At 43.0% G+C, this 23,651-nt stretch overlaps 1 protein-coding gene and 1 long non-coding RNA gene across 3 annotated transcripts in view; one reads left to right on the forward strand and one right to left on the reverse strand.

The window, feature by feature from the left end:
* The first annotated feature begins 1,663 nt into the window (after positions 1-1,663).
* Positions 1,664-17,466, forward strand: LOC132693868 (uncharacterized). The gene is made up of 3 exons (XR_009617014.3): positions 1,664-1,752; positions 16,318-16,408; positions 16,906-17,466. It is a non-coding gene; the product is annotated as an uncharacterized LOC132693868 (long non-coding RNA).
* PAH (phenylalanine hydroxylase) overlaps positions 6,454-23,651 on the reverse strand; it is a 102,487-nt gene continuing 85,289 nt past the window's right edge. For both annotated transcript variants that reach the window (XM_060656582.3, XM_060656581.3), the window contains 8 exons: positions 23,356-23,552; positions 21,073-21,208; positions 19,703-19,772; positions 17,474-17,530; positions 16,052-16,147; positions 15,140-15,273; positions 10,580-10,695; positions 6,454-8,545 (listed from right to left, as the gene is read on the reverse strand). In XM_060656582.3, coding sequence (XP_060512565.3) covers positions 8,502-8,545; positions 10,580-10,695; positions 15,140-15,273; positions 16,052-16,147; positions 17,474-17,530; positions 19,703-19,772; positions 21,073-21,208; positions 23,356-23,552 — 850 coding nt within the window. In that variant the 3' untranslated portion in view covers positions 6,454-8,501. The remainder of the gene's footprint in view (positions 8,546-10,579; positions 10,696-15,139; positions 15,274-16,051; positions 16,148-17,473; positions 17,531-19,702; positions 19,773-21,072; positions 21,209-23,355; positions 23,553-23,651) is intronic.

The following is a 23,651-nucleotide window of genomic DNA, read 5'->3' on the forward strand; positions in this document are numbered from 1 at the left end:
GCCATACATATGCACGACTGACAGCTTTAAAAAAATGTGATCATGATTTTTCTCATTTAACAATACCTCCTAGACTTCATTGATCCTCAGTATTTATAGTTTGCAGTTTCACCTCATTTTTTTAGCTCCTGCACAATATTTCATTATACAGATTATAATTTATCTAAACAACCTCTTACTGATGGACATTTGACTTGTTTGCTGATACAAAAAGTGCTGCAAAGACCATCTTGGTGTATCTTCCTACACTGCCCAGCTGGTGTCTTTTTAGATCATTCAGCATGAAAGATGTCAGATGGTGGGGAATTTTCCCCTTTGAACTAACCAAGTAGTCTAACTGGGTATTTGGTTTTCTGATTCCCAACTCCCTTCTATTAATACTTCCTGCTTCTGGTTCTAGTTTAACTCCTACCACCAGTAACAATGATTTAAATTAAGAATTCTTAAAGGCAATTAATTGTGTGTCTGCATTCCCATTCCAATATCCAGCCAAGAAGAAAACCTAGCAGGCACCTTCCCTCTTCCTTCCTCCATCTTCCGTCCTTCATCTCCCAGGCTTCCATCCTGACCGCTGTCGACAGGACTAGCCCTAAGTCTTTTTGGATTCCAGCCTTGAAAGCTATTGCTCCGTTGTATTGAAACATGCTTTCCATGCCTCCCTCCATCCCCACTTTGCCCCCACAAAAGGTCCAGTTCCTTGAACAAAGGCTGTATCTGTGAAACGGTTCTCCAGTCTGGGAGAAACAGGAAGACCTTTTATTTCCTTGCACTCTGCCTCTACATTTACAGTGGAAGCCAGCAGAGAAGACTGCTCACATTCTTTCCCCAGTTTTCAGCAGAAGGCAAGAATCCCCGGGCCTCAGCCCCAGCCTGGTTTGGTCACCGACCTTCCTCTCAGCAGTTTCCACAGGACCTCGAGATTGCCAGATCTGGAAGAAGGGAGGTGGGGCGTGTGGAGACCACCCAGTGGTTGGTGAATCTGGGCCACTGGAAAGGGAGACTAGGAGTGAGAGCATTACACATCTGGCCAGCCCCTCCCCCCAAAGAGCCAGGTGAGGAAGGGCTGGAGGCTAGGGGTGGAGGGGGAAGCAGAGGGTGACTGAGCTTTTCGCCCTGGGAAATCTCAGCTCCACTGTGCAGAGAGGCTTCTGACACGTCTCCCCTTTCCCTCAACTTGGAAGCGAAAACGGACCTAAAGCAAAGCGGTACCTCGATGACTTGGGCTGGCTTGGAGGAGCCAGCCTCCCACGGGGAGAAAAAGCAAGGTCACCTCCTCCCTGTCGTCTCCCGGGGCCCCGCAGCCGCCTTCTCCCCGAAGTCATCTTCCTGGGCGCTGCCTCTCGGGAGATGAGCCTAAGCTCCCAGAAAGCTGCGGACCTCGGTCTTCATGCGGCGCCCCTTTCTTGGTTCTCGGGCTTTGGCCCTTTGTGGGCCCCTAGCTCAAGAAGGAATTCCGGGCTCCTAGAAGACACCCAGGGATGGCTGTGGAGGGAGCAGAGCCAGAGGAGGCCGATTCGGGCAGCCGCACTCCCTGTTGTCGCGGGTGGAACTGGAGAGGCAGAGACCTCGGGGCGGGAGCTGTCCGTGGTCCTGCCCTACGTCAACGCGTGGATATTTAAGGCAAAGAGCAGCCCGCCCATCATACAGTACAGAGGATGGAGTCCTGGACTGTGAGGCTGGAATTGGTTTTCATGAACCCCACGCATGCAAGGTCTGAGAGTCTGAGAGTCGCGTTTCAGCACCCTCCGGAGAGTAAGTCATTGGGCAAATCTGAAAGTTTCTTTTCACGTTTCCTTTCAGTGCCAGACCTTTTGGGTTTAAAGACTTTAACTCTTTTGATGCCTCCCATCCTCTCACTCTCCCCCTTCCCGGAATCTATTCCTCTTCCAGCTCCCTCCCCTGGCCCACCTCTGGAACTAGGTGGAAAAGCAAGAGGTGAAGACTGCGGAGCCACGTGCTCATTTCATCTTCACTCCGGATCCCCAAGACATCAAGTTGATACTGATCATTTCAGGGCAGACTGAGGCCGGGATTGGCTTAAAACGCACTAACCTGGCCTGTTTGTGGAGATGATGGAACTTTAATGTCATCAAATAGAAACTGGGTCTTTGGAACGATGAGGTTTAAACCTCCTTAAATGGATTGTGTCCTTGCAGTTTCATCTGAGCTGATTCTGAACTAGGACTGAAAGATGGAAGTTGCCCCCTTTTTAGTTCAGAGTTCCAGGTGAGGGAAGGAAAAAGAAGGTTGAAGGATGAGGTGGTGTATAGGTGGAGATATAGATCTGCTAAATCAACTCTGTGCAGTGGGGCCACAGAGGAGCTGCTGGGTCGCCCTCACAGTAAACGTTTCAATGTTCCTGTTCTCAGGCTGAGCAGGAAATAGTCAAACAAGTACTTGTTGAATTAATCCAAAAAAAAAAAAAAGGAATAAATTGCTATTTTAATCATTTTAATTGTTTCTCTTTCCCCAAACTATACAGTTGATGGCAGATTTCTGGTGGTATTTATTCTACCCTCTTGTAATGAATGGGAATGGAATAATACTCTTAGAGGAGCAAAATTCCTTATCACATCCCCTTATTTGAAGGGCTAATTTGTCCCACCCCATTTTGCAAGAGTCTTTATTTACACTTTGCCTTATACATTGGCGTTTTATAGGGCTAGCTTTGGAGCAAAGTGCTCAGAGGGGGAAATGGCTTGACCACAGTTCCAACGACTTTAATTTTTAAAGTTGGTATTCACTTCCTGCCTCCGGAAAGACAAATACCTTCCCAAACCTCATTTCCTAAGGTGACCTTAAAATTAGGCAGCAAAGTGAAGCCATGTTTTCATATATTAGTTCCTCAGCAAAACAACATGTATGGAGAATGATCGGTTTATAAATCAATCTTGTTTATGTTAACTATTTCATAAAATGAGCACACATGATATTTTCTGCTGAAAAATAGTGTCCTTAGCAGCAGAGCAAATGCTGGCTTTCTGGATATTATGACTTAAAACTTTACTGATAATGGTAGAGCTCAGGAAGAAGGGAAATGCCTAATGGTGTGTTAATGTCAGAAATGAAGGTGTAAAGTAGAGTTCTATTGCCTTTAGCTTCAAACAGGACATTTCCATTTCAATCTCCAATGTTGTCTTTTTCATGATACAATTGTAACTTCAAATTGATGCAAATTTCCTTTTTATTGTTCACAACATTAATTTATGTGTACATCTAGATTTGGGCTGTGTTGAAAGGTTTAAATTTTGCTTTGGTCAAACTCTTTTCTCAAGTGGAAGACAGACACTCCAACAACTGTCTTTTTTCTTTCTTTCTTTCTTTCTTTCTTTCTTTCTTTCTTTCTTTTGAAAGAGGGGCCATCTAAGATCATGTTGCTGGGCCAAGATGACCAAAAAACAAGTAATAACCAATTCTTATGGGAGCTCATTTGTGCTTTGTAACAGAATAATAAACATTTAAAATTGCTAGATGCAGCTGAAAGTAATTGAGAGGCTTCTATACACACAATATGCTGCTTGATCTTTGTGACAATCTTATGAGGTAGGCATGCATCTTCCCCATATTACAGAGGAGGAAACTGAGGCTCAGAGAGAGGTTCAGCTTGATGGAAAAACTGGCATTTGAATCAGGATCTCCAGAGCAGTGTTACTGAGACATGTTACTCCTTCCATTTCAAACAGTATCATGTGGGAGTGCATCACTAAAAAAAAAAAAAAAAAAAAAAAAAAAAAAGAAAAAGAAAGAAAGAAAAAAGAAAAGAAAGAAAATCACCTGGCTTTCCTCTGTATAAAGTGCAAAAAACTGGTCATTACCACCAAGGGAATAAATATCACACTTATCTATTCTGTCTTTCTGTTATTCAGCCAAAATGTATTCAAAGTCTGCAGTGAGCAGAGAAAATCATCAGAATCGTGTTTCCTGGTCTGGGTACTAACTTCTTCATGGCCTTACGCCATTCTGACTTTTGTTCTATAAAAGGATAGGCTTTGGGGTTTTACCACTCCCCTCTGTGCCCACAACACCTTGCTGGTCATGGGAACTGTCGGCAATGCTAAGAAACTCTGCTCTGAAAGGCTCAAATGGTCTTATCCTCTCATTGCTCTCCAGCCTCAGCACACTCTCTTCTGAGGAGTCAAGTCATAAAACCATGATTGTTTAGTCCCAGACTGCCCTCCACTGTAGGAAACTTTCTTTTTCCCAAGAGAGACTCTGCAGGGAGCCTCTTGTTTCTCCGGCTTTCCCAAGGACATCCAGGGAATTGAAAGTTTTGGAAAGATTCTGTTTTCTCCTTCCTTACTCCCAAGTCTGACTTTTTGTTAGGCCAAGGAAACAGAGCTCTTCGGACACCACAGCATCAGGGATGGTGGTGGATAGGAGTATTAGGACCCTGAAGGAGCTTAAAAGCCTTCATGGTCCAACAGTTACCCTTTGCAAGTAATGCTGTTGTTCCAGGCTGATTCTCTACTTCTGGGTGGTGCCAATCGCGGAAGGCCTTCCAAAGAATGGCTTCAAACTGCATTATTCTCAAACAGGGTCAGTAGAGGTTTATGGGAAAGGCCAGCCTCTCTATCCTTGTTGCCAGAGCCCTCAACTCATTCCCAAATCATCTTATGTCCTCTTAGAGGTCAAAGGGATGGTTTGTGCATGTGTGTGCGTGTGTGTGTGTGTGTGTGTGTGTGTGTGTGTGTGACTGGATGAGTGACTTCTCAAAGAAACCCACACTTTTGAAGGGAGAGACATAAGGGAAAAACTCAACGACACAAAGATACATTCCTAACCTTCTTTTCTAAGTCCAAACACCACTCTCCCTTGACCACTCATAAGGAATAGTAGAAATCAGCCCTTTGCCACACAAACATCTCCACTTGCAAGGTTATTGCACAAAAGGACAGGATGCAACTGACATTTCTTTGAGAACCTTTAGGAATAAAGACATCTCAGGGAAGACCAAGGCTCTTTCTTTTTAAGTAGATATTCCTTAATTCACTTCTGGGAAGAATAAATCATAAACATCAAAGTATGCACCAATTTTTATAATTTCAATAAGGGATACTGATACACTTACTTTCTTTTGGCATCACCTTTTCCCAAAGAATGGTCTGAAAAAAAATAAAGGCTGCAGTTCAAGCTATAATCATTTATTTTTTTTATCCATTTGGGCAAACTGAAAATAAGCGGGTGCTACGTTTTCTGCAGCAACATCATCTACTAAGAGACGTAAGAAGTCTATCCATATCTCAGGGAGGTACATCTTCTTGTCTTTTTTTCCATTAATGTTCTATTATTTAGAGATTGGTGTCATAAAACAAACAAAATGCAAGAAACATACAAAAGAAGTACTGTTGAAGAGCAACCCTGAACAACTATGAATTATATTGTAAGAAGAGTTGTATATATACGCTGGAGGGTTAGATTCAGTCTTCTCTGCTATTGCTTATCTCTCTGAGCTTATTCTTTAAGCTTAATACATATGAGAAGGTAAACTGTACCTTGGAACTAGCAGAACTTAAAGTAAGATTATAAATGAGAAAATTCACAGCACACAAACTGTTAGAGCCGTTACTAGCACATAACAAATCTACTACTGTTTATAGTTTTTGAAACTGCACAAGAAAGCTATTAGAAGGCAGGGATGTTGTGTGGGGGCAGGGAGGTGGGTACACACTCTACTGAAGAGAAGAAGCTTTGATCACTTTTTTTCTCTTCCCTTTGCGGAGTCCATATTTATAGCCTTTCCTATTTTGTCTCCTCTGTCATTTTTTGCAGTTGTTAGGTAAGCCATTCTGACCTCTCTGGTCAGGGTAAGCCTCTCTGACCCTCTGGACATAGGTAATGCTCTCTGACCATTTCAGCCCCACCATGGATAACTGAGACATTTCATTGATGCCATTTTGCTTCCTTTATTAATTAACAAACATTTATTAAGCACTTTCATATGTCAGTTATTATCAAAGCAGTATAAATACAAACTAGCCATAATCTAGTCTAAAGGGCTATTACATATATTTTTAAAGTAAGGTCATAATTTAGATTAAGATGCAACATTTTCAACAGAATTTAAAACGGAAAATTGCAGATTTAGTTGTTTCCCAAGTTTTTCTTGAAAAATAGCTTATGTGTGAGAGACAATCTTCACTACACTCCCTGTGATTCAACTCACTCAGAATTTTTTTAAAGATTATGAAGCACCTACTATGTATTATATGCTAAGGCTTTTAGAGGTGAAGATAGGCAAGGTTCACATTTTTATGAAGTTGACATTTTAGTGGTAGATTATTTGATACAGTTAAACTATATAACTTAGGAACCTATAATTGAAATTTAGATTCATCCTTTTAGATGAATCTTATTGAACACTAATAATAAAAATTTGTAATATTCTTACATTTATCTCTCTTTTTTGGATACAACAGGATAGCTATCAGTAAAGCATTACTATTGTTTTTTAAAAAAAAACAGCTCATTTATTAATTATTAGGCAGATAATAATACTAACCCATGAAAACATGTTGAATCCATTGCTGTAGGTTGGGCTTTTACATCCAGATAAAAAGAGCTAAGTGATGAGTAACACATTACTAAACACTTAAAGATCATCTTTCAGTATGTAATTTCTTGCTGCAAAATTGCAACCTAAACCTAAGATTTAACTTCAAACGCACAAAACTACTTTCAGTTAGACTAAAAATCACTATAAAATAAAATACCCAGTCTAAAATACTATAAAACATTTTAGTTCCCAAATCAAGAGATTCTCGGATTTACATTTAGTGTAAAGAAACATTTACCAAAAAAAAGTCCCTTTGCAGAGTATTTGGGGCCTAAAGAAACAGAAAAAAAGAACATTGTCACTTTTAGAATCAGCGTTTGTCAGTGGGTTCTACAGAGCCATGAGGAACTAAATACAGACGTGAAAACCCAACTCCAAAGCAATGAGATCTCAGACACAATCAGACCAAATTGCTCTTCCCACCTGGCTAGCATACTTGGGCTGGTATTATTACACACTATTGGTGGATCAGGGACATCTGTTTAAAGACACATGGTAGCATTTGAATTGTATTTCCAGGCTGGAAGAAACCTTGATTCCTCCAGTTAAACTCCTTCATTGTTCAAGTAAAACCGAGATCCAAAGTGAAGTATACAAAGTGACATAATTGATAAATGGCAAAACTGGCCACCGGAAGTCAGGTTTTCTCAAATTTAACGTACCTGATAGATTTGGCTGGGCATAAAAAAAAATCAGCTGGGGTACTTAAAAATGCAAGTCTCAGTGGCCCCATACCCAGAGATTCTAGTTGGATAGAACTGGGATGTGCCCAGGATTTATCATTGATGATGATACAGCTGGCCTGAGAATCACATGTGAAGACATATTATGCAAGTTCTTTAACACTGAACTATTTCCAAAATAAAGTGTTAAAGTGGTTGAGAATTTCAAAGCATAGCTTTGAAGACACTGTTATTTTCCCCACCATTTCCTGGATTTTCATGTGTTTGTGCAAAATGCACAAGCAATAAGAAGTCAAAATCTGTTGACTATCCAGACATAGCATCGATTATCACAATGCACTCCTATAATGGGTTGGAAATCTTTGATCATTTTTTTCATGTCACAAGATTATCCAGTTAATGTATTTCTAGGGGAATGGAGAGGAATATTTCATTCCAAGAATGAAGTTGAAACTGCAAAATTTTATAACCACTAGACTTTTTTTTAACATAACTAAAATTCTCATTTTTGTTGAGGATTTGCTAGTTAATAATGTATTCCCTTATTCTTTGAATGAATATTTACTGAATATCTACCAGCCAGGCCTTCAGTCAACATCTGTTGCATCACACATGTCTGCAAAATATCTCCCAAAACGGACTTGACAATTAACTGGAAGATGAGCTTCAAAGTTGTGGGAGTCAGGTGAGAACTTCTACTACTTTCCACAGTAGCATGTACGATTACAATAAAATATAAGAAATGCTTCGATATTATGCTATGAACTTCAACCTTTATAAGTATTTTAATGGGCTCTTGAATTAAAGGAAATCTACATGGGTAAAACACAGCAATAGTAGAATCATAGTTCACTGAAATAAAAAATTACTTGCGTAGGTTAAGATTTAGATTAAATCAACAAATTCAATTCTAATGACAGGCTTGTGTTTTACATCGAGTGACATATAGAAGCTTGAATAAATCAGGTCCCAAATTTTAATTAACTGATGAAATGTGACATACTATTGATTTTAACTGAATTGAGGGTATGGGATTACCATCTTTAAATCAAAGAGGACCCCAAAAGATTAGGCTTTTGGGTGTGTCTTAATATACTGTCATTTCAGCTTAGTTTGATTTATTTGTTTGTGCTCCATCTTGTTCCAAAAAAGGATTTAAGGCTCTCAACTCAAATTAAGGTTTGCTTTTCAGACTTTTTCAGATGAAATGAAAGTAGTTGGATTTCCATCAACAGATTCTCAGTTGACAGGTTTTGTCCATGGCTTCACTTTATTTTCTGAAGGGCACTACAAAGGATTCCAACTTCACCTACAAATTAAAAAAAAAAAAAAAAGCCACACATATCTTAAGAAAATACCCTTTAAATGTCTACAATGTGCAACATGTTAGAGGATGTGTGGGATGTATGGATATTCTGGGCACCACCCCAACCTTCAAGGAGCTTACAGAATAGTTATGGTGATAGTATTTGGGCAGTTATAGCATAGGGACTTACAAGTTTTAATGTAGTTAGCTTCACCTTTCCATAGAAAGAGTTAGTTTTCTTTCTTTTTCTTTTATAGGGACATCTATACATGCTTGCAAGGATCTCAGCCATGAAACCTAAAAATGTGGTTCACACAAACCTCCTGTGTCAACATCACCTAGGGCCTTATTACAAATACAAACTTCTCAGCCTTACCACAAATTTAGCAAATTTAGTTTGGGGTTATGACTCAGGACTGTTCGTTTTTAACCAGCTCTCCAATGATTCTGATGTACTCATTCTGATTCATGAGAATGCCTGGTTTGAGCAGATAACTCAGCCTAGATTGCTAGACCACTGGACTATGACGGAGTCCACTCCCATTCATGCCATGTTCTCACATGCCAAGAGGCCACAGGAACATAGACACTTCAGAGAAGTGGAAGGAATCTTGGAGATGGACAAGCCTTGCTCTCCTAGATCCTGAGGAAACAAGTATAGAGAGGTGATGGAGTCTTACATAAAGTCACATTGCTCTAAGGACCCTTCAATTCCTAAATCTGTTATTCTGTGATTTAAAAAATTCTCTTAAAAACAAAGTTACTCTTGCCTTTTAAAGGTAAATAAGAGAGACAAAAAAAGTTACGGGCTGACCCCTCTGTCTTACATCTCAGCCTCTGGAGCAGTTGGCTGGCCTTTTTCGTGAACAGATCTATTCCAGCTGAGTATCCAAAATGGAGTCTATGGGGCAGGGGTGGGGAATCAACCTTGAACTATTTCAAAATGTCTGGTCACAGGTGGCCATACCTAATGAAGAATGACTATAATGGCTAGGGACAGCTCTACTACTGGATGTGGCCTCAGGCAACATCAGTGGGGTATTAGAGGGATACTTCAAGCCTACCTTCATTTTTGGCCTTTGTTAGCGTTACGTGAGGTAGGAGCCTCCACCTGGTCTAGAATTCCTCTGTTTAGGCTGCTCACCCCTTCAGTAGTTTCATCCATCCATTTGACAACTCTTGAGCACCTAATATACTTTTTTAGTACTAGGGCTAACCCCTAGGGATTTGACGGTGAACCCAACCTGGCCCTCTGCTCATGTCTTGTTGGGGAGTCAGACAAGTAAATAATTACAAAACAATATAGTGGTACATGCTCTGGGAGAGGGATCTGTGTGGATGCCAAGACATAGGAAGCACACCCGGACGAGTCTTCCTACAAGAAGAGATGTCTATGAAAGACTTAAAAGATGAGCTAGAGTTGGGGACTTCTAAATGAGAGCGGGAATGAGAATATTTTAAACATAAAGAACTGCATGAGCAAAGGCCAGAAGCCAGGAGGAAGTGTGGGAACTAAAAGCTGGCCAGTGTCGCTGGAGGGGAGCCTGAAGCACTGGAGAGGGAGTCCAGTGAAGAACAATGTAACACTGTGACATTTTTATGAGCAACTGTTATAATATCGTCATTGTCCTGGAAGGGTAGAAGGCCCACAGATGAGCTAGTAGATGGCTATTAAAATAGTGAGAATCTGTCTTGTAGGGGTTGAAAGCCCAGGCACAGAAATATGCATTGGACACTTAGAGGAAACAGAGTGGAGAGGCAAAGGAGGAAGAGGAACACGGCAGTGACAAGCCAGGATGTTATGATGGGAGGAGGTAGGGTGGAATCTAGGAAAGTCAAAGAAGAAAAGACACTCAAGGCAACTGTGGCCTTTTTGCCAAGTTTTCCTCATTCAACAAACAAATAGCTTACCTGGAGATACGTTTCTCCCTAATTCAATATTTAATAAATTTCTTATTGTTCCTATGGTGAAGGTAAGAAAATCCAACTCTCTATTTCTAGTAAACGGAGTGGCCTCTTGAGGTGTAAGTTACTTACTGTTGATGGAGTCAGCCAAAATCTTAAGTTGCTGGGTATTGTCCAAGACCTCAATCCTTTGGGTGTATGGATCATAACGAACTGAGAAGGGCCGTGGGATCGTAGCAGCAAAATTCCTGAAACCAAATCCACAGAGCTCAGTGAAGGGCACCATTTGGGGAAAAATCATTCTAAAAGATTTCCCAGTGGCATTTCACTTCAATCTTACTAGAACCGGGGCTTTAGAAAGCAGACTGAGAAGGGAAATGGAGTTTTAGTGGGATCCTGTTGGGCAGCTTTTGTGTGCTGTGTATGTGCTGAGGTGTATATACAAACACACGTAGGCACATATTTATTTAGTTACCTACCTCCAAAAAGAGAGAGGTAGCTTATGGTAAAAGCACAGAATACATTAAGGCCAAAATTCTTGCCATCAAATAAAACCAAAAGAGTAAATAAATCTAGCCAAAGAATGCTATAGAATAAAAGAAGTTCCGAGATGCTTGACAATCAATGCAGAAAGGGAAGCACCTCTCTCTCAAGAGTGGAAGAAAACACCATGCTATTAATGATATTTAACATGGATTGAGTGCCTCCCATGTACCAAGAACTATATGAAATCCCAATTGTTGTATACGCTTTACAACTATCATTCCTAATTTAGTCTTCATGAAAACCTTAGGAGGAAGGTACTATTACTATCCCTATTTTACCGATGAGAAAACTGAGGCTTGGGAAGTTTCAGTGAATACCAAGGTCACACTGGCAATAAATCGTGCAGCTGAGAAGGGACCCAGGTAGTCTGACTTTGGCCTGTGCCCTTCACTGCTTTGCCTTCTTGATGCATTACTCCCGGATCTGGGAAAGTACCAGGAGGGCCTTATGAAGAACTTCAAGCGATGTAATGAACAAGATACTCCAAAAATGGCCTATAGATTGCAACGGCATCACAAATGATACTTCTAAGTTGGCTGCTGGTAAGAGTCAAAGCTGCCATCCCAACAAGACAAACTATAAGGGAAACTAGTGGGTTTTCCAAGTTCGGCAAGAGCGGTAGATTATAGTGGCTGGAAACCCAAGTTCCAGAGCCAGGCCGCCTGGACTCAAATCCTGCCTCTGCTAGTGACAGCCCTTGTGGGCCTCACCTTGGTGTCCTCATTCCTCTATAAAACTGGAACGAGAGCAGTGCTACTTCACAGGGTCGTAGCCAACGCTGTTATAAAATAGAGTAAAGTGCTACATGTGCGATAGCTGTTCTCTTTCATCAGCGACCGGGGACTCAAGAGGAACAAGTGGTTAAGTATGTCTCTCCACCTCTATTTCTCTGAAGAGAGCTTTCTCAGCCCTGCTGGTGACATGATGCATAGAGCGCATATCTGTGATGTGGCCTGCTCTGCACCTCGTCCCTCTTACATAGTTTACCTCATCTTTGCTCTGGGCAATCTGCCTCCACACCACTAGAAATGCTTCAGTTAGGCAGTCAGTCTTGGGGCCATCCCTCCTCTAGCCAGAGAACAGTGCCTGATACATAGTGAGTGAGAGAAAGAGAGACAGACAGACAGAGAGAGAGAATGGGCACGTGACCACACTCGGCATTGTTTCTTTCTGCCTAGAGCTTGACTCTTGACACTGAAAATGGTCAAAGTTGATTTCTCTTAGCTGGGATGCTCTGAGGACATCCCTTCCTTCTCTGAACCCTGTTCTTCAGCATTCCCTTTGACCCCGAGTCACCTCTCAACAGAATGGAGTTTTTGTGGGTGTCCCCTCTGGGCAGAGGGCACTGACAAAATGGGTGGGATTTCAAAGGCCTGAGAAACCCAGGTTCTGGCAAGCTCTTCCTGCTGGTCTAGAGCACGTCACTTCTTGGGTTAGAAACTCACCACCAGGAGGGACCCATTTAAATGTGACCCTGGTTTGACAGAATGGTTATGAGTACTGGTTCTGAGCCCCACACCTGAATCCAAACCCTGGGTCAGTCCCTTACTAGCTGTATGACCCTGGGTGAGTTACTAACCACCTCTGTGCTTCTAACCCCCACCCTCAAACTTTGTAGTTTTATTTGAAGCTTGAATAAATTAATACATGAAAAGCACTTAGAACAGTGTTTGGTACATAATAGATATTAGACATCTAACCTGCTTATTATTATTATTATTATTATTATTATTATTATTATTATTATCATTATTATTACCCAAGTGGGGTAATACACTAATCTACTGAAATCCATAACTCGCAAAAGGTCCCAGAAATGGCAGAGTATAGCCTTTAGGGGCTAGGGGAAGGCTAGGCTCCCAGGGAGGGGTGGAGATTTAAGAAATAACTAGAAAGGAGTAACTGAAAAAACCTGAAGGCCCTGGAGAGATAGGAGGAAGGGAGTCATCTTAGGCCAAACCATGTGGACCCGGGAGCCAACATTTTACCATCTATCATCTAAGTTCAACGCAGTGGAAGCTGCACACTCAGCTTCATAGGGTCCCAGAAACTTCTGTATCCATGTCTATCACCCTTCACTCATCAGATATAAAACAAGAGGTGGTAACAAACACTGAGTATCAGGATAGCCACGTCCAGGGAGGCCTCTGCCCAGCCTGTCTCCTGCTGGGAGGAGAGACACTCAAGCAGATTATAGACAGGGTGGTCAGCTCAGAAGGCTGAGCCTGAGTCTTGCTACCTTTCCATCACCATCAGCCTCTTGCTGAATTGTCTCTGAGACAGATGCATTTGCCCATTACTTATTGCATGTTCACTATGTATCAGGCACTGTTCTAGAGCTGGGGGAGAGAACAGGAAAACAGAAAGGACAAAAATTCCTATGGAAATGGAGCTTAAATCATTTGGTGTATTAAACATTAGCAAGTGGTAAGCAGAAAAACAAACTGCAGAAAGGGGTAAGGATGTGAGGTGGGGCTGGGTAGGGATTTAAAAAAATTGTTTTAATGTTTATTTATTTTTGAGAGAGAGAGAGAGCACAAGCAGGGGAGGGGCAGAGAGAGAAGGAGACACAGAATCTGAAGCAGGTTCCAGGCTCTGAGATGTCAGCAGAGCCCGAAGTGGGGCTCATGAGATCATGAGCCCATGAGATCATGGGCTCCCACGAACCATGAGATCATGACCTGAGCCAAAGTCGTACGCTTAACCAACTAAGCCACCCAGGTGCCCCCAGAGGCTGTCTTTAAAAAAATTTTTTTAATGTTTTTATTTATTTTTGAGACAGAGAGAGACAGAGCATGAGCAGGGGAGGGGCAGAGAGAGAGGGAGACACAGAATCTGAAGCAGGCTCCAGGCTCTGAGCTGTCAGCACACAGCCCAAGATGCAGACCTTGAACCCACGGACTGTGAGATCATGACCTGAGCTAAAGTTGGATGCTTAACTGACTGAACCACCCAGCCCCTCCCCCCCCGCCAGAGGCTTTCTTAATAAGTCACTTGGTCCAAGAATTGCCCATAAAGGTCTTAGGTGAGAGCCACATAGGGGTCTCCCTCCTGAAGGAAATCTGATGTCACATAAATCAAGGCTTCTAGCCAGGCTAATGTGTACCAAAAAAGACTTCTGATTTTGCAAATATGGCAAAGGAATCTGCTTGGGAAGCAGACATATCTGACCCTCTCTCCTTTCCCATTTCTATGAAGGAAGGACAGTGAAAAGAAAACAACAGAGTCCAGTTTAAAAAAAAAAATTTAAGTTTATTCATTTTGAGAGAGACAGAGAAAGAGAGCAGGGGAGGGGCAGAAAGAGAGGGAGACACAGAATCTGAAGCAGGCTCCAGGCTCTGAGCTGTCAGCACAGAGCCCAACGCAGGGCTTGAACTCACAGACCGTGAGATCATGACCTGAGTTCAAAATCAAGGTTTAAGCAACTGAGCCACCCAGGTGCCCCTGTGTGGGAATTTTAAATAAGTTTGTTATGGGGTGCCTGGGTGGCTCAATCAGTTGAATGTCTGACTCTTGATTTTGGCTCAGATCCCACAACTCTGGGATCAAGCCTGCTTAAGATTTTCTCTCTCTCTCTCTCTCTCTCTCTCTCTCTCTGCCGCTCTCCTTCACTTGCACACCTTCTCTCTCAAACAAACAAACAAACAAACAAGCAAACAAAGTAAATTGGTTAGAGAAAGACACACAGAGAAGGTTAAAAGATCAAAAGGTCAAAGGGTCAAAAAGGTCAAAAAGACTTGAAGGAGTTGAGCAAGTGAATGATGCAGGTGTTGGGAGAATAAAGTGAACAAGGGATTCCCCCAGGTTAGAAGATTTCTGGAATGATTTGTTGGGGGCCTTCTGCGGCTACTATGTACACAGAAGAGTTCAGTACCTGGACTTGGTGGCTACATTCAAGCAAGGATCCAGTGGCAGAGTTTCTGCAGGGGTCAGCATATCCAGACAATTAGCTGTGAAATGGGGTCCCACTAAGGAACCTCTCCAAAACGGAGAGTGAAAGGGACAAAGGTGGGGAGACTCCGTCTGCTGCACACTGTTGTTATAAGCACTGGAATCCACTCTTCTGGCCAACCACCCACAGATCAGCGGCACCAGACAAATCAGGAGGCCCCAAGAGCCGCTGACCCACCTTAGTCACCACCTCACCTCACTTTCTCCTTGGCATCATTAAAACTCTCAGCCACGTAATAGAGGGGCTGGAACTCCGTGACAGTGTACTCCTGGACGGCTGTCTTCTCCAGCTCCAGGGGGAGGAGCTTCGGCTCGCCCGACAAGCAGTACTGTGGGCCCCGAGTGGAAAATGTTCACAGTTAAATCGGGGCCAGGCTGTCTGTATACCTTCTGTCATCTCGCCCTGATTCCTTCCACACCCCAGCCCAAATGCAGTGAACTGAGTTATTTTGCATATAGAAGATCCTACCCTTCAAAGCCCGTCTAAAATCTGTAGTCAAGGTAGAAAGGAGGAATTCACACTAGCCATTTTCATGTGAGATGATCAATAGAGGATATGAGAGCCAACCACATTTTTTGGCATGTATTTCCATACATCTGTGTGCACAATTCAGCCTTGGGATCGGGAGGCCCCTCTGTCCTGGAGACCCGTGTGCTTGCAGTTCAAGTTTACATCTAATACCCTAAGTCATGAACAAATCATAGCTGCTAAGGTACCAATCACTTGAGGATACAAGAGGAGCGCCTTAATCATGTGCCCTGAAGAAATCATGTATCCACAGGAGAACTGCAGAGAAGTGTTTGACAGCCATCCAGGTCAATACGTAGCTGGAGAGTCTGAAATACTATGGACCACTTCTCATCAGAGCTCCAGCCTGTCTGGTATCAGACACAGTGTAGATACTATAAAGGTATATACTGCCTTCTCTACTATATGCATTTATTTATTCCAAAATGTTTATTGGATGACTTCTGTGTGGATGGCAGTGTACAAGATGGATAAAGATCCTGGACCTCCTGGGGTTTACATACCAATGTAAACACAGGTGTACACTTGAGGATTAACCCCTGAGTTGAATCTCAAAATGGATACAAGTGGAGTCTTACCTGTAATTCACCAAAGGATGACAGGAGCCCAGCACCATATGCCTTTATGGAGTCTCCTTGTTTGCAGAGGCCAAACTCCACAGTAAACCAATAAATCTGGAATGGAAAGTCAAGTTGAGAGCACACCCCAAGGAGGGGAAAAGCAGCAAATGCCCCAGGGCTAAAGACAGGACTTCCCAGGTGGGAGTTTGTGCAGGTCTCTTCTCTGAATCACCATGACCTGGGGTCGCTTCTCTTCTCTGTGTCCTATGTCCCACCCTATCCAGTCACTGGCTGAATCAAGAGTTGGCTGAATACAAGATGTCTTGGGAAGCAGTGAGGGAGTACTGAGGAAGCCCAAAGAAGATACCCCCAACAGTAAGTCTATTGGACAGGAACTCCTCAACCCCTTTTGCTTTCTTCTCTGTGGCATGACTGCAGTGAGATGTTCCCTTTAGTTGGTCAGACTTGCCAACAATCCCATCAGTCATGGGAGGTAGGAGATCAGTAGTGATAAAATCATTGAGGGGGTATCCCATCATTGTGCTAAAACTTGGGGGGGTGGGCGGTTTCTGATGTACCGCCAACCACTGCACCTATCCTCTCCAAATAGCCAAGCCCAACATGTCCTAGATGCCTGGCCTGGGAAAGATGGTCCTGGAATTCTGGCATAACCCTACTGACCAGGGCCAAGAGGAACCCAGGTCCCAGTTAGCTGCTGGAGACAGTCATGGTCTTGGAGAATTAAGGGTGGGTTACTAGTTAAGTCGGTTTATTACCCTAGAGAATAAACTACTAAACTGATATAGCTTAATGATAAATTTGCATTCATTCCTGTCTAATATCCTTACAAAGCTTTCTTTTTCATCTTCCAGGCTGAGAAAATTATAAGAAATGTGACTCAGAGGCTGGGGATGGATGCACTCGAGTTGGAAAGAAGTCTGTAGGAAGACAACCTCCTGCTGTACAGAGTCATGGATTCCATGCTTCAATGGATGAGTGTTATCACATTCACTGGGGAGGGAGAAGTGCTTGACAAGAAGAGGAAAGCCCACCCCCACTTCCACCTCCCATCTAATAAAGGAAAGATCCTCACGCTGGCTCCAGTGCAAAGGTAGAGAGTAAATATTTCCTCTTCAAAGCCATGAATCCAAGCTATTTCCCCTCACACACACTTTATGCCCAAAGGTTCTCAAGTGCTGTCATTACAGCCTATTTGTGTTTAAGATTCTTTGTTTAAAATCACATGTAAATATTTGCATGCTGCTGATTTCAAAATCAAACCACTAAGGAAAAATCAAAATGTGAAATTTCATTTGTGTTCACGTAAGTCAGCACATTCTGATATTTCCCCCAATTGGCGTGGGAGGATCAAAGCTTTGAAGATCTGAGGGCTATAGTCTATAGCACTCCCACTACCTGCCAGGGAGAGAGGGGACTTACCGTGGCCAGTTTCTCAATGTACTCATCAGGTGCACCCAGAGAGGCAAGGCCAATTTCCTGTAATTATAGAGAAACAGAGTCACTGGCATGGCTGGGGTCTGCCTATCTTCAACCTTCACCCTCAGCTCCAACCTCGTACTTGACCACAGGAAGGTGACGGCTGACAACATGCCTTCACAACGGCTCAGATAGACCCTGATTATTCTTTCAAGTCTTCCCTAGGCACACATCATACAATCACAGATCTCAAGAGCAGGGACACCTTACTTCATCACTTGGCCCTTTGTATTTACTTTACAAATAAGAAAACTGAGGCACAGAGAAGGGAGGTGATCTACTCAAATTCACAGTAAGTTGTGTATGAAGCTTCATTCCTTGATTCCAGCTCAGTGATTATCCCCCCATAGCTCAAGTGGAACATGTATGGAATACAAGAGGAGTGTCTTAGTCATGTACCCTGAAGATACCACAGGAGAACTGCAGAGAAGTGCTTGACAGCCACCCAGGTAAATACATAGCTGGAGAGTCTGAAATGCTATGGACCACTTCTCATCAGAGCTCCAGCCTGTCTTGTATCAGACAGTGTAGATACTATAAAGGTATATGCTGCCTTCTCTACTATATGCATTTATTTATTCCAAAATGTTTATTGAATGCCTGCTGTGTGGATGGCAGTGTACAAGATCTGGACCTCCTGGTGTTTACATTGAAGTGGAAAGTAAGTCCTCCTTTTAGATCCAAACAGAATGTGCTCAGGGAACTTTCAAAATGACACCCTGCCTTGGGACTATCCAGGCATAGGTTGGAGCATGTGACACTGATGGCCCAGTAGCATCCATCTATCAACTCAAGTAATTGTTCACTCCTCTGGTAATGGCATATGGAGGATTGTCACTTAGCCTCTGACTGGGCAGAATAGCTTCTGGTAGTGAGAATAAAAAGTTCCTATGTTCTAAGGAAGAAACTGATTTTTCTTTGGCCATAAGAACAAAACCCAGTTTTAAAGCTGTCCAAAGCAATCAATGACAACTTGACAGCAGGAACGATTTTTCTGAAGGTCAGCTGGTCAACAATAGCCTCAATCCAATGGTGACACTTGTGAGTTAAAGTTTAGCTAATCCTCAAACACTTCCATTTACAAAAGTCCAACAATCTCTGAACACCACAGCTCCCAAAACCCCACATAAAAGCAATAGTTTTCTTTGTTTAGAGAGATTGTGTCTTACAAGTGCAGTTCTCCCTTACCTAGCAGGCGGTTAATTCAGCTTTTTTGTTTGTTTGTTTGTTTGTTTGTTTGTTTCGGGTATTAAGTGATCACCTCTTCAATCCACAATAGAAATATTTATTTCTTCCAGCTGAGGGAAAACTTAATGAAATTTACACACAATCCCAATACACACAAACCCATAATTCACATTTGCTGCAGTATGTGATCTCGAGTTTATCTTTATTCCAGTTGATCTTTATTCTTCCCTGTGAGGAAGAAGATTGGCAGGCAAAGCTTTGTATTGGTTCACATTTGCGGAGACTGAGGCACACAGGTCACATGGCTGGTTAGAGTCAGGGTGGGACATGTGGGTGCATCACTCAATTCTCCCCAACCAGTTTATCCTCTCAGTGCCCTGAAGCTATTACTAGGATCCTGTCACTCATCTAGAAAGCTCACTACAGTGATAGATGAATCAAGGCCTAGACTACAGCTTTGATTATAATGGCAAGACATTTGCCACTTTAGTTAGTTAGTTCGTTAGTTAGTTAGTTAGTTTTGCCAACTATGAGTTGGGCTACTAGCATTGGATTATTAGCAAATATTATCTTATCTAATTAAAGCATATACAAAAATGGCTGCCTGGAAGTGACAAGCCCCTAGAGGAGGGGAAAGTTACCAGGAGAACTTGGAAGAAGGTAAGGTTACTTCTCTGTGAGGATCAGGCAAGATTTCACGGACAAAAAGACCCTTAAGCTAAACCTGGTAGGATGAATGAGATTAGCAAATTCAACAGCACATATATAATTCCAAGGATGAGGGATTTATCAACCCCATGCTGGGGTCCCTGAAAGGGTATTTAGCCATCTCCATGAGACCATATGCCCATCTCTAGTGGGATCACAGAACTGTGTCTGCTTTCCACCCTTGCAGAGGACACAAGGACCCCTCCATATGTTCAATTCATTGAGCAATCCAGATCTCATTCTATAATTAAAAGGCCGGAAAGATTCACTCCTCACCTGGGAAAACTGGGCAAAGCTGCGATCTGAAAACAAGGGCACATGTCCCAGGAGCTCATGGCAGATGTCACTGAAAGACACAAAGGACAGAGCTTGGAAGTGAGGAAGGTTATAAGTCAAGCCAGATGCATTCTTTCTACATGAGAAATAGGCAGGTAGAAAGGAGGTAAGCCATTCAGGTTTATGACCTCACTCCCAAGCATTAGTGGCATGCAAAGCTTGGGATCAAATGAGGCAAGATACAAGAGAAAAGGAAGAAGGGAAAAGAAAAGTAAGGAGCAAATCAGGGAACAAACGCCAGAGGGCCTTAGATATATCCTCAGTGGGGTGCAGAACAGAAGAGCCAATATTCCCATGGACCTCCTCCCATACACCTGAGTGAGCTGTAGGTCACAAACACTTCCCATCCCAAGTCTTCATCTTGGTAGTGACATCATGGGCAAATGCAATGTGTTCAGTTATTGCCCATGAGAAATAAAAGTTAAATTTAAAAAATAGTGCTGTTCTTTGCTTATTTATTCAAGAGAGGGGCAAAAGTCATTCAGAGGAGAAAATTTACATTTATTTAACACTTAATGTGCCAGGCCCATTAGAAATAGGTCTTTTCTGATTTGTAGTTATAAACTTTGTGGACAGTCAAAAAATATTTTGGGTGTCCTATTAAAAAAAATTTTTTTTACTTCATTTTTGAGAGAGACAGAGACAGAGACAGAGCATGAGCAGGGGAGGGGCAAAGAGAAAAGGAGACACAGAATCCAAAGCAGGCTCCAGGCTCCGAGCTGTCAGCACAGAGCCCAACACGGGGCTCGAACCCACCAACTGTGAGATCATGCCCTGAGCCAAAGTCAGACACTAAATTGACTGAGCCACCCAGGTGCCCCAGGTGTACTACTTTTTGTATAAATTGCATAAGTTCTATTTGATTTGATTAAGAAGATGGCTAACTGTCAAAGTAAGGTCATTCTCTACCTCCATACAAACACATCTAGACATAGAGAGATCAGAATCATCCAGATGTGTATTCAGGAGGTGCTGAGATCACCTGGCCACCACTTGCTCCTGTTCACATTTGGAGCTTCATAGCTCTGATTCCTACAATCCCTTTGGAGGTTGACTGTGACCTCTTATTCCCACAGCCAGAGAAGATCTGAATATGTGATTCATAAGATGCCCAAATCTCCAATCAGTAAGGTCTATCTGGACAGAGAAAATCCCCAGAAGAGATGAATCTCTCTCTTTGTACTACCATCAATCAATCCAGAAAACTAGTCCTGTGGATCAGCCCACGATGAAGCCAAACCTCAGTCCTGGAGCAGGGATCAATGGCACTCACGGTGGCTGGATCCTGGTAGCAGGAGGAGAATACTCACGGTTCAGGCGTGTACATGGGCTTGGACCCATGTCTGATGTATTGAGTGCAGTGGAAGACTCGGAAGGCCAGGCCACCCAAGAAATCCCGAGAGGAAAGCAGGCCAGCCACAGGTCGGAGGCGGAATCCAGTGCAAGCTGGGAAGCAAAAGAGAAAGAAAACTCAACGCCCATCACGGCAGAGGCGGAGGAGCCTGAAAAGCTTTAGGCAAGGGAGCAGTAGACCCAACTGTCTAGGAGAATAGACGCCGATGCCACGTAGACTTGGCTTCACAGCTCTGTCCCTACGCTTTGTAGCTGGGCGATTTGCATCAAGTAACTTCATTTCTCTGAGCCTCATTTCCTCATCTGTAAAATGTAGATAGATGTTTACTAGCTTTATTCCAAGAATCAAACGAGCTAGTAAATATAAAGTCCTTAGCACATTGGAGACATTTAATAAATTTAGCTTTCATTCTTGTTTATTAGGATGAAACACTTATTCCCTATTTCTCATGTCTCTAGAGTTGAAAGGGACTTTTCACTCCACTTCCAGAAGGGAAAAGGATGAAAGGAATACTTCCAGCTTCTTTACTGCCCTTCACACATACACCCCCCCAAAGAGCAAGGACTTGTCTGATTGGAGCCTTTGGGAAGAGAAAACGAATGCTCCCTGTGTGACCTCTTTGGTCCTTTCTCGCCTGTCTGCTCACAGAGGTGCACATTCTGGTCTGCTCTTGGCCATGCAATGGAATATACACTTGACCATGAATTGGTAGATAAGTTTACATAATTCAGAGGTGAAATATTAGGAAGTTCATTTTGTTTGTACATCCACACCGCATTCTCTAAGTAGCTTTCATCAGTAATAAAGTTGACATTTTGATCCTCTCTCTGGTTCCAATTATCTGTCTCCCAATTTGTTTCAAACTTGGAAGGAGAATAATAATCAGTGATGATGGTGATGATGATGATGATGACGACGACGATGATGATGGTAATGATAGCTAGCACCATATACTACCCGCCATACTGTTCTAAGCACTTTATATCTACTAACTAATCCTCCTAATAACCCTACGAGGTAGATACTTGTATTATTCCCACTTTACAGATGGGAAAGCTGAGACACAGAGAAGTTTAATTTCTTGTCCAAGGTTACATCTACAGTCAGTCTGGCTCCAAAGTCTGTTCTCTGAATGACTTCTCTGTAACTCCCCAGCTGCTAGTGTTACCACTTTATTATCTCACTATTGGTCATGGCAAAATGGATATTTAGCCAGAGCATGCCTTTAGGACCTGCTGTCCATCTGCCTATGTTCCTTGGACCTGCAGGCGGAAATTCACTCTGCTTGGCCTCTCATTTCCTTCAACTGGCAAGTAGAGACCCTCTAGATAGAAGGGACCCTAAGCTCATCTAGCTCATCCCCAGTCTATCCCAGCTGCCACTTCCTTCCCTGCCACATAATTTCCCTGGCTCCTTGCCCCAGAGCTGGCCATACCATTTCCACACAGCTCAGAGCCATAGAAACTTCTTCATTTCTATAAACCTGTGGTCTGTCCTCCTACTTTCTCTCATTCTACCTGCCACATACTAGGTGTTTAGTATGCGTTAGCTGGTGGGTCTTATCTTGGTTTTGCCAAATTAATGTCTCCAGGCAGAAAGGAAAATACTTACCTCACTTGGAAATGATGTGCAGAGGCCAGGCATCCCAATAATGTTTTCCCCCCAAGAGTTACTCAGATTCCAATTCAGCCCAAATTCACTGAGCACCCCCTGTATATGTAGCACCATGCTGGGTGTTTTTACTTACTACATCTTTTTTCATTCCCACAATTTCCCTACGAGACGGTCTCTATTTGACAGGTGAGCAAACTGAGGCAGGTTCCCCCAACTAGATGGGGTCAAAGCAAGATTCCTACTAGTCAGAGGCATGGACTTAGAGCTCAGGGCTCTTGGTGCTGCCACAAATAACACATTTCGTACACAAAGCACACTGCAGCCATCTATAACCCAGCAGGAACTGCAAGGAGAACCCTGCCTGGGCACCTGGGACTTTAAGAATGGGAAAAAAAAGGTTTTCAGGGACAGGGATACGGCAAAACCCACACACGATGCCTTGTCTTGGATGAGAGTGGATTAACAGTGGAAGCTGGTGGTGAGGCAGAGCCCAGCAGTGAGATTTGTTTTTCCGACCATCAACCTGCCTGCATCACCACACATACCCTGGTACTAGCCGTGATTTACTTTCTTCCCTTTCCCTTCCCTCCTGCTCCCCCCACTTTTGTCCCTGAAGTAGACTTACTCTGCAGAAATTGAGAAACCTCTTCCAGCTGGGGAATGTTATCTTCGCGGAAGCCACAGTACTTTTCCAGAAGCGGGAAGATGTGATTGTGCTCATAGCAAGCATGAGTTTTATACAAGGACTTCAGGGTCCTGAACACCGTCCCCCAGGTTTTCTTTTCTTCCTCTGTGTATTCCACTCGAGGGATGGGCTGCCCACTGGAATATAGGCATGAAAGATTTGTCTCCAGAAAGGCAGGTGTAAAGCAGAGGAAGAAGGAGCATTAGCAGAGGGAGGGAGGTCCAGAACCTGTGAAC

The sequence above is a fragment of the Panthera onca genome, chromosome B4, assembly GCF_046562875.1.
Source record: "Panthera onca isolate mPanOnc1 chromosome B4, mPanOnc1 haplotype 2, whole genome shotgun sequence".
Classification (NCBI taxonomy): Eukaryota; Metazoa; Chordata; class Mammalia; order Carnivora; family Felidae; genus Panthera; species Panthera onca.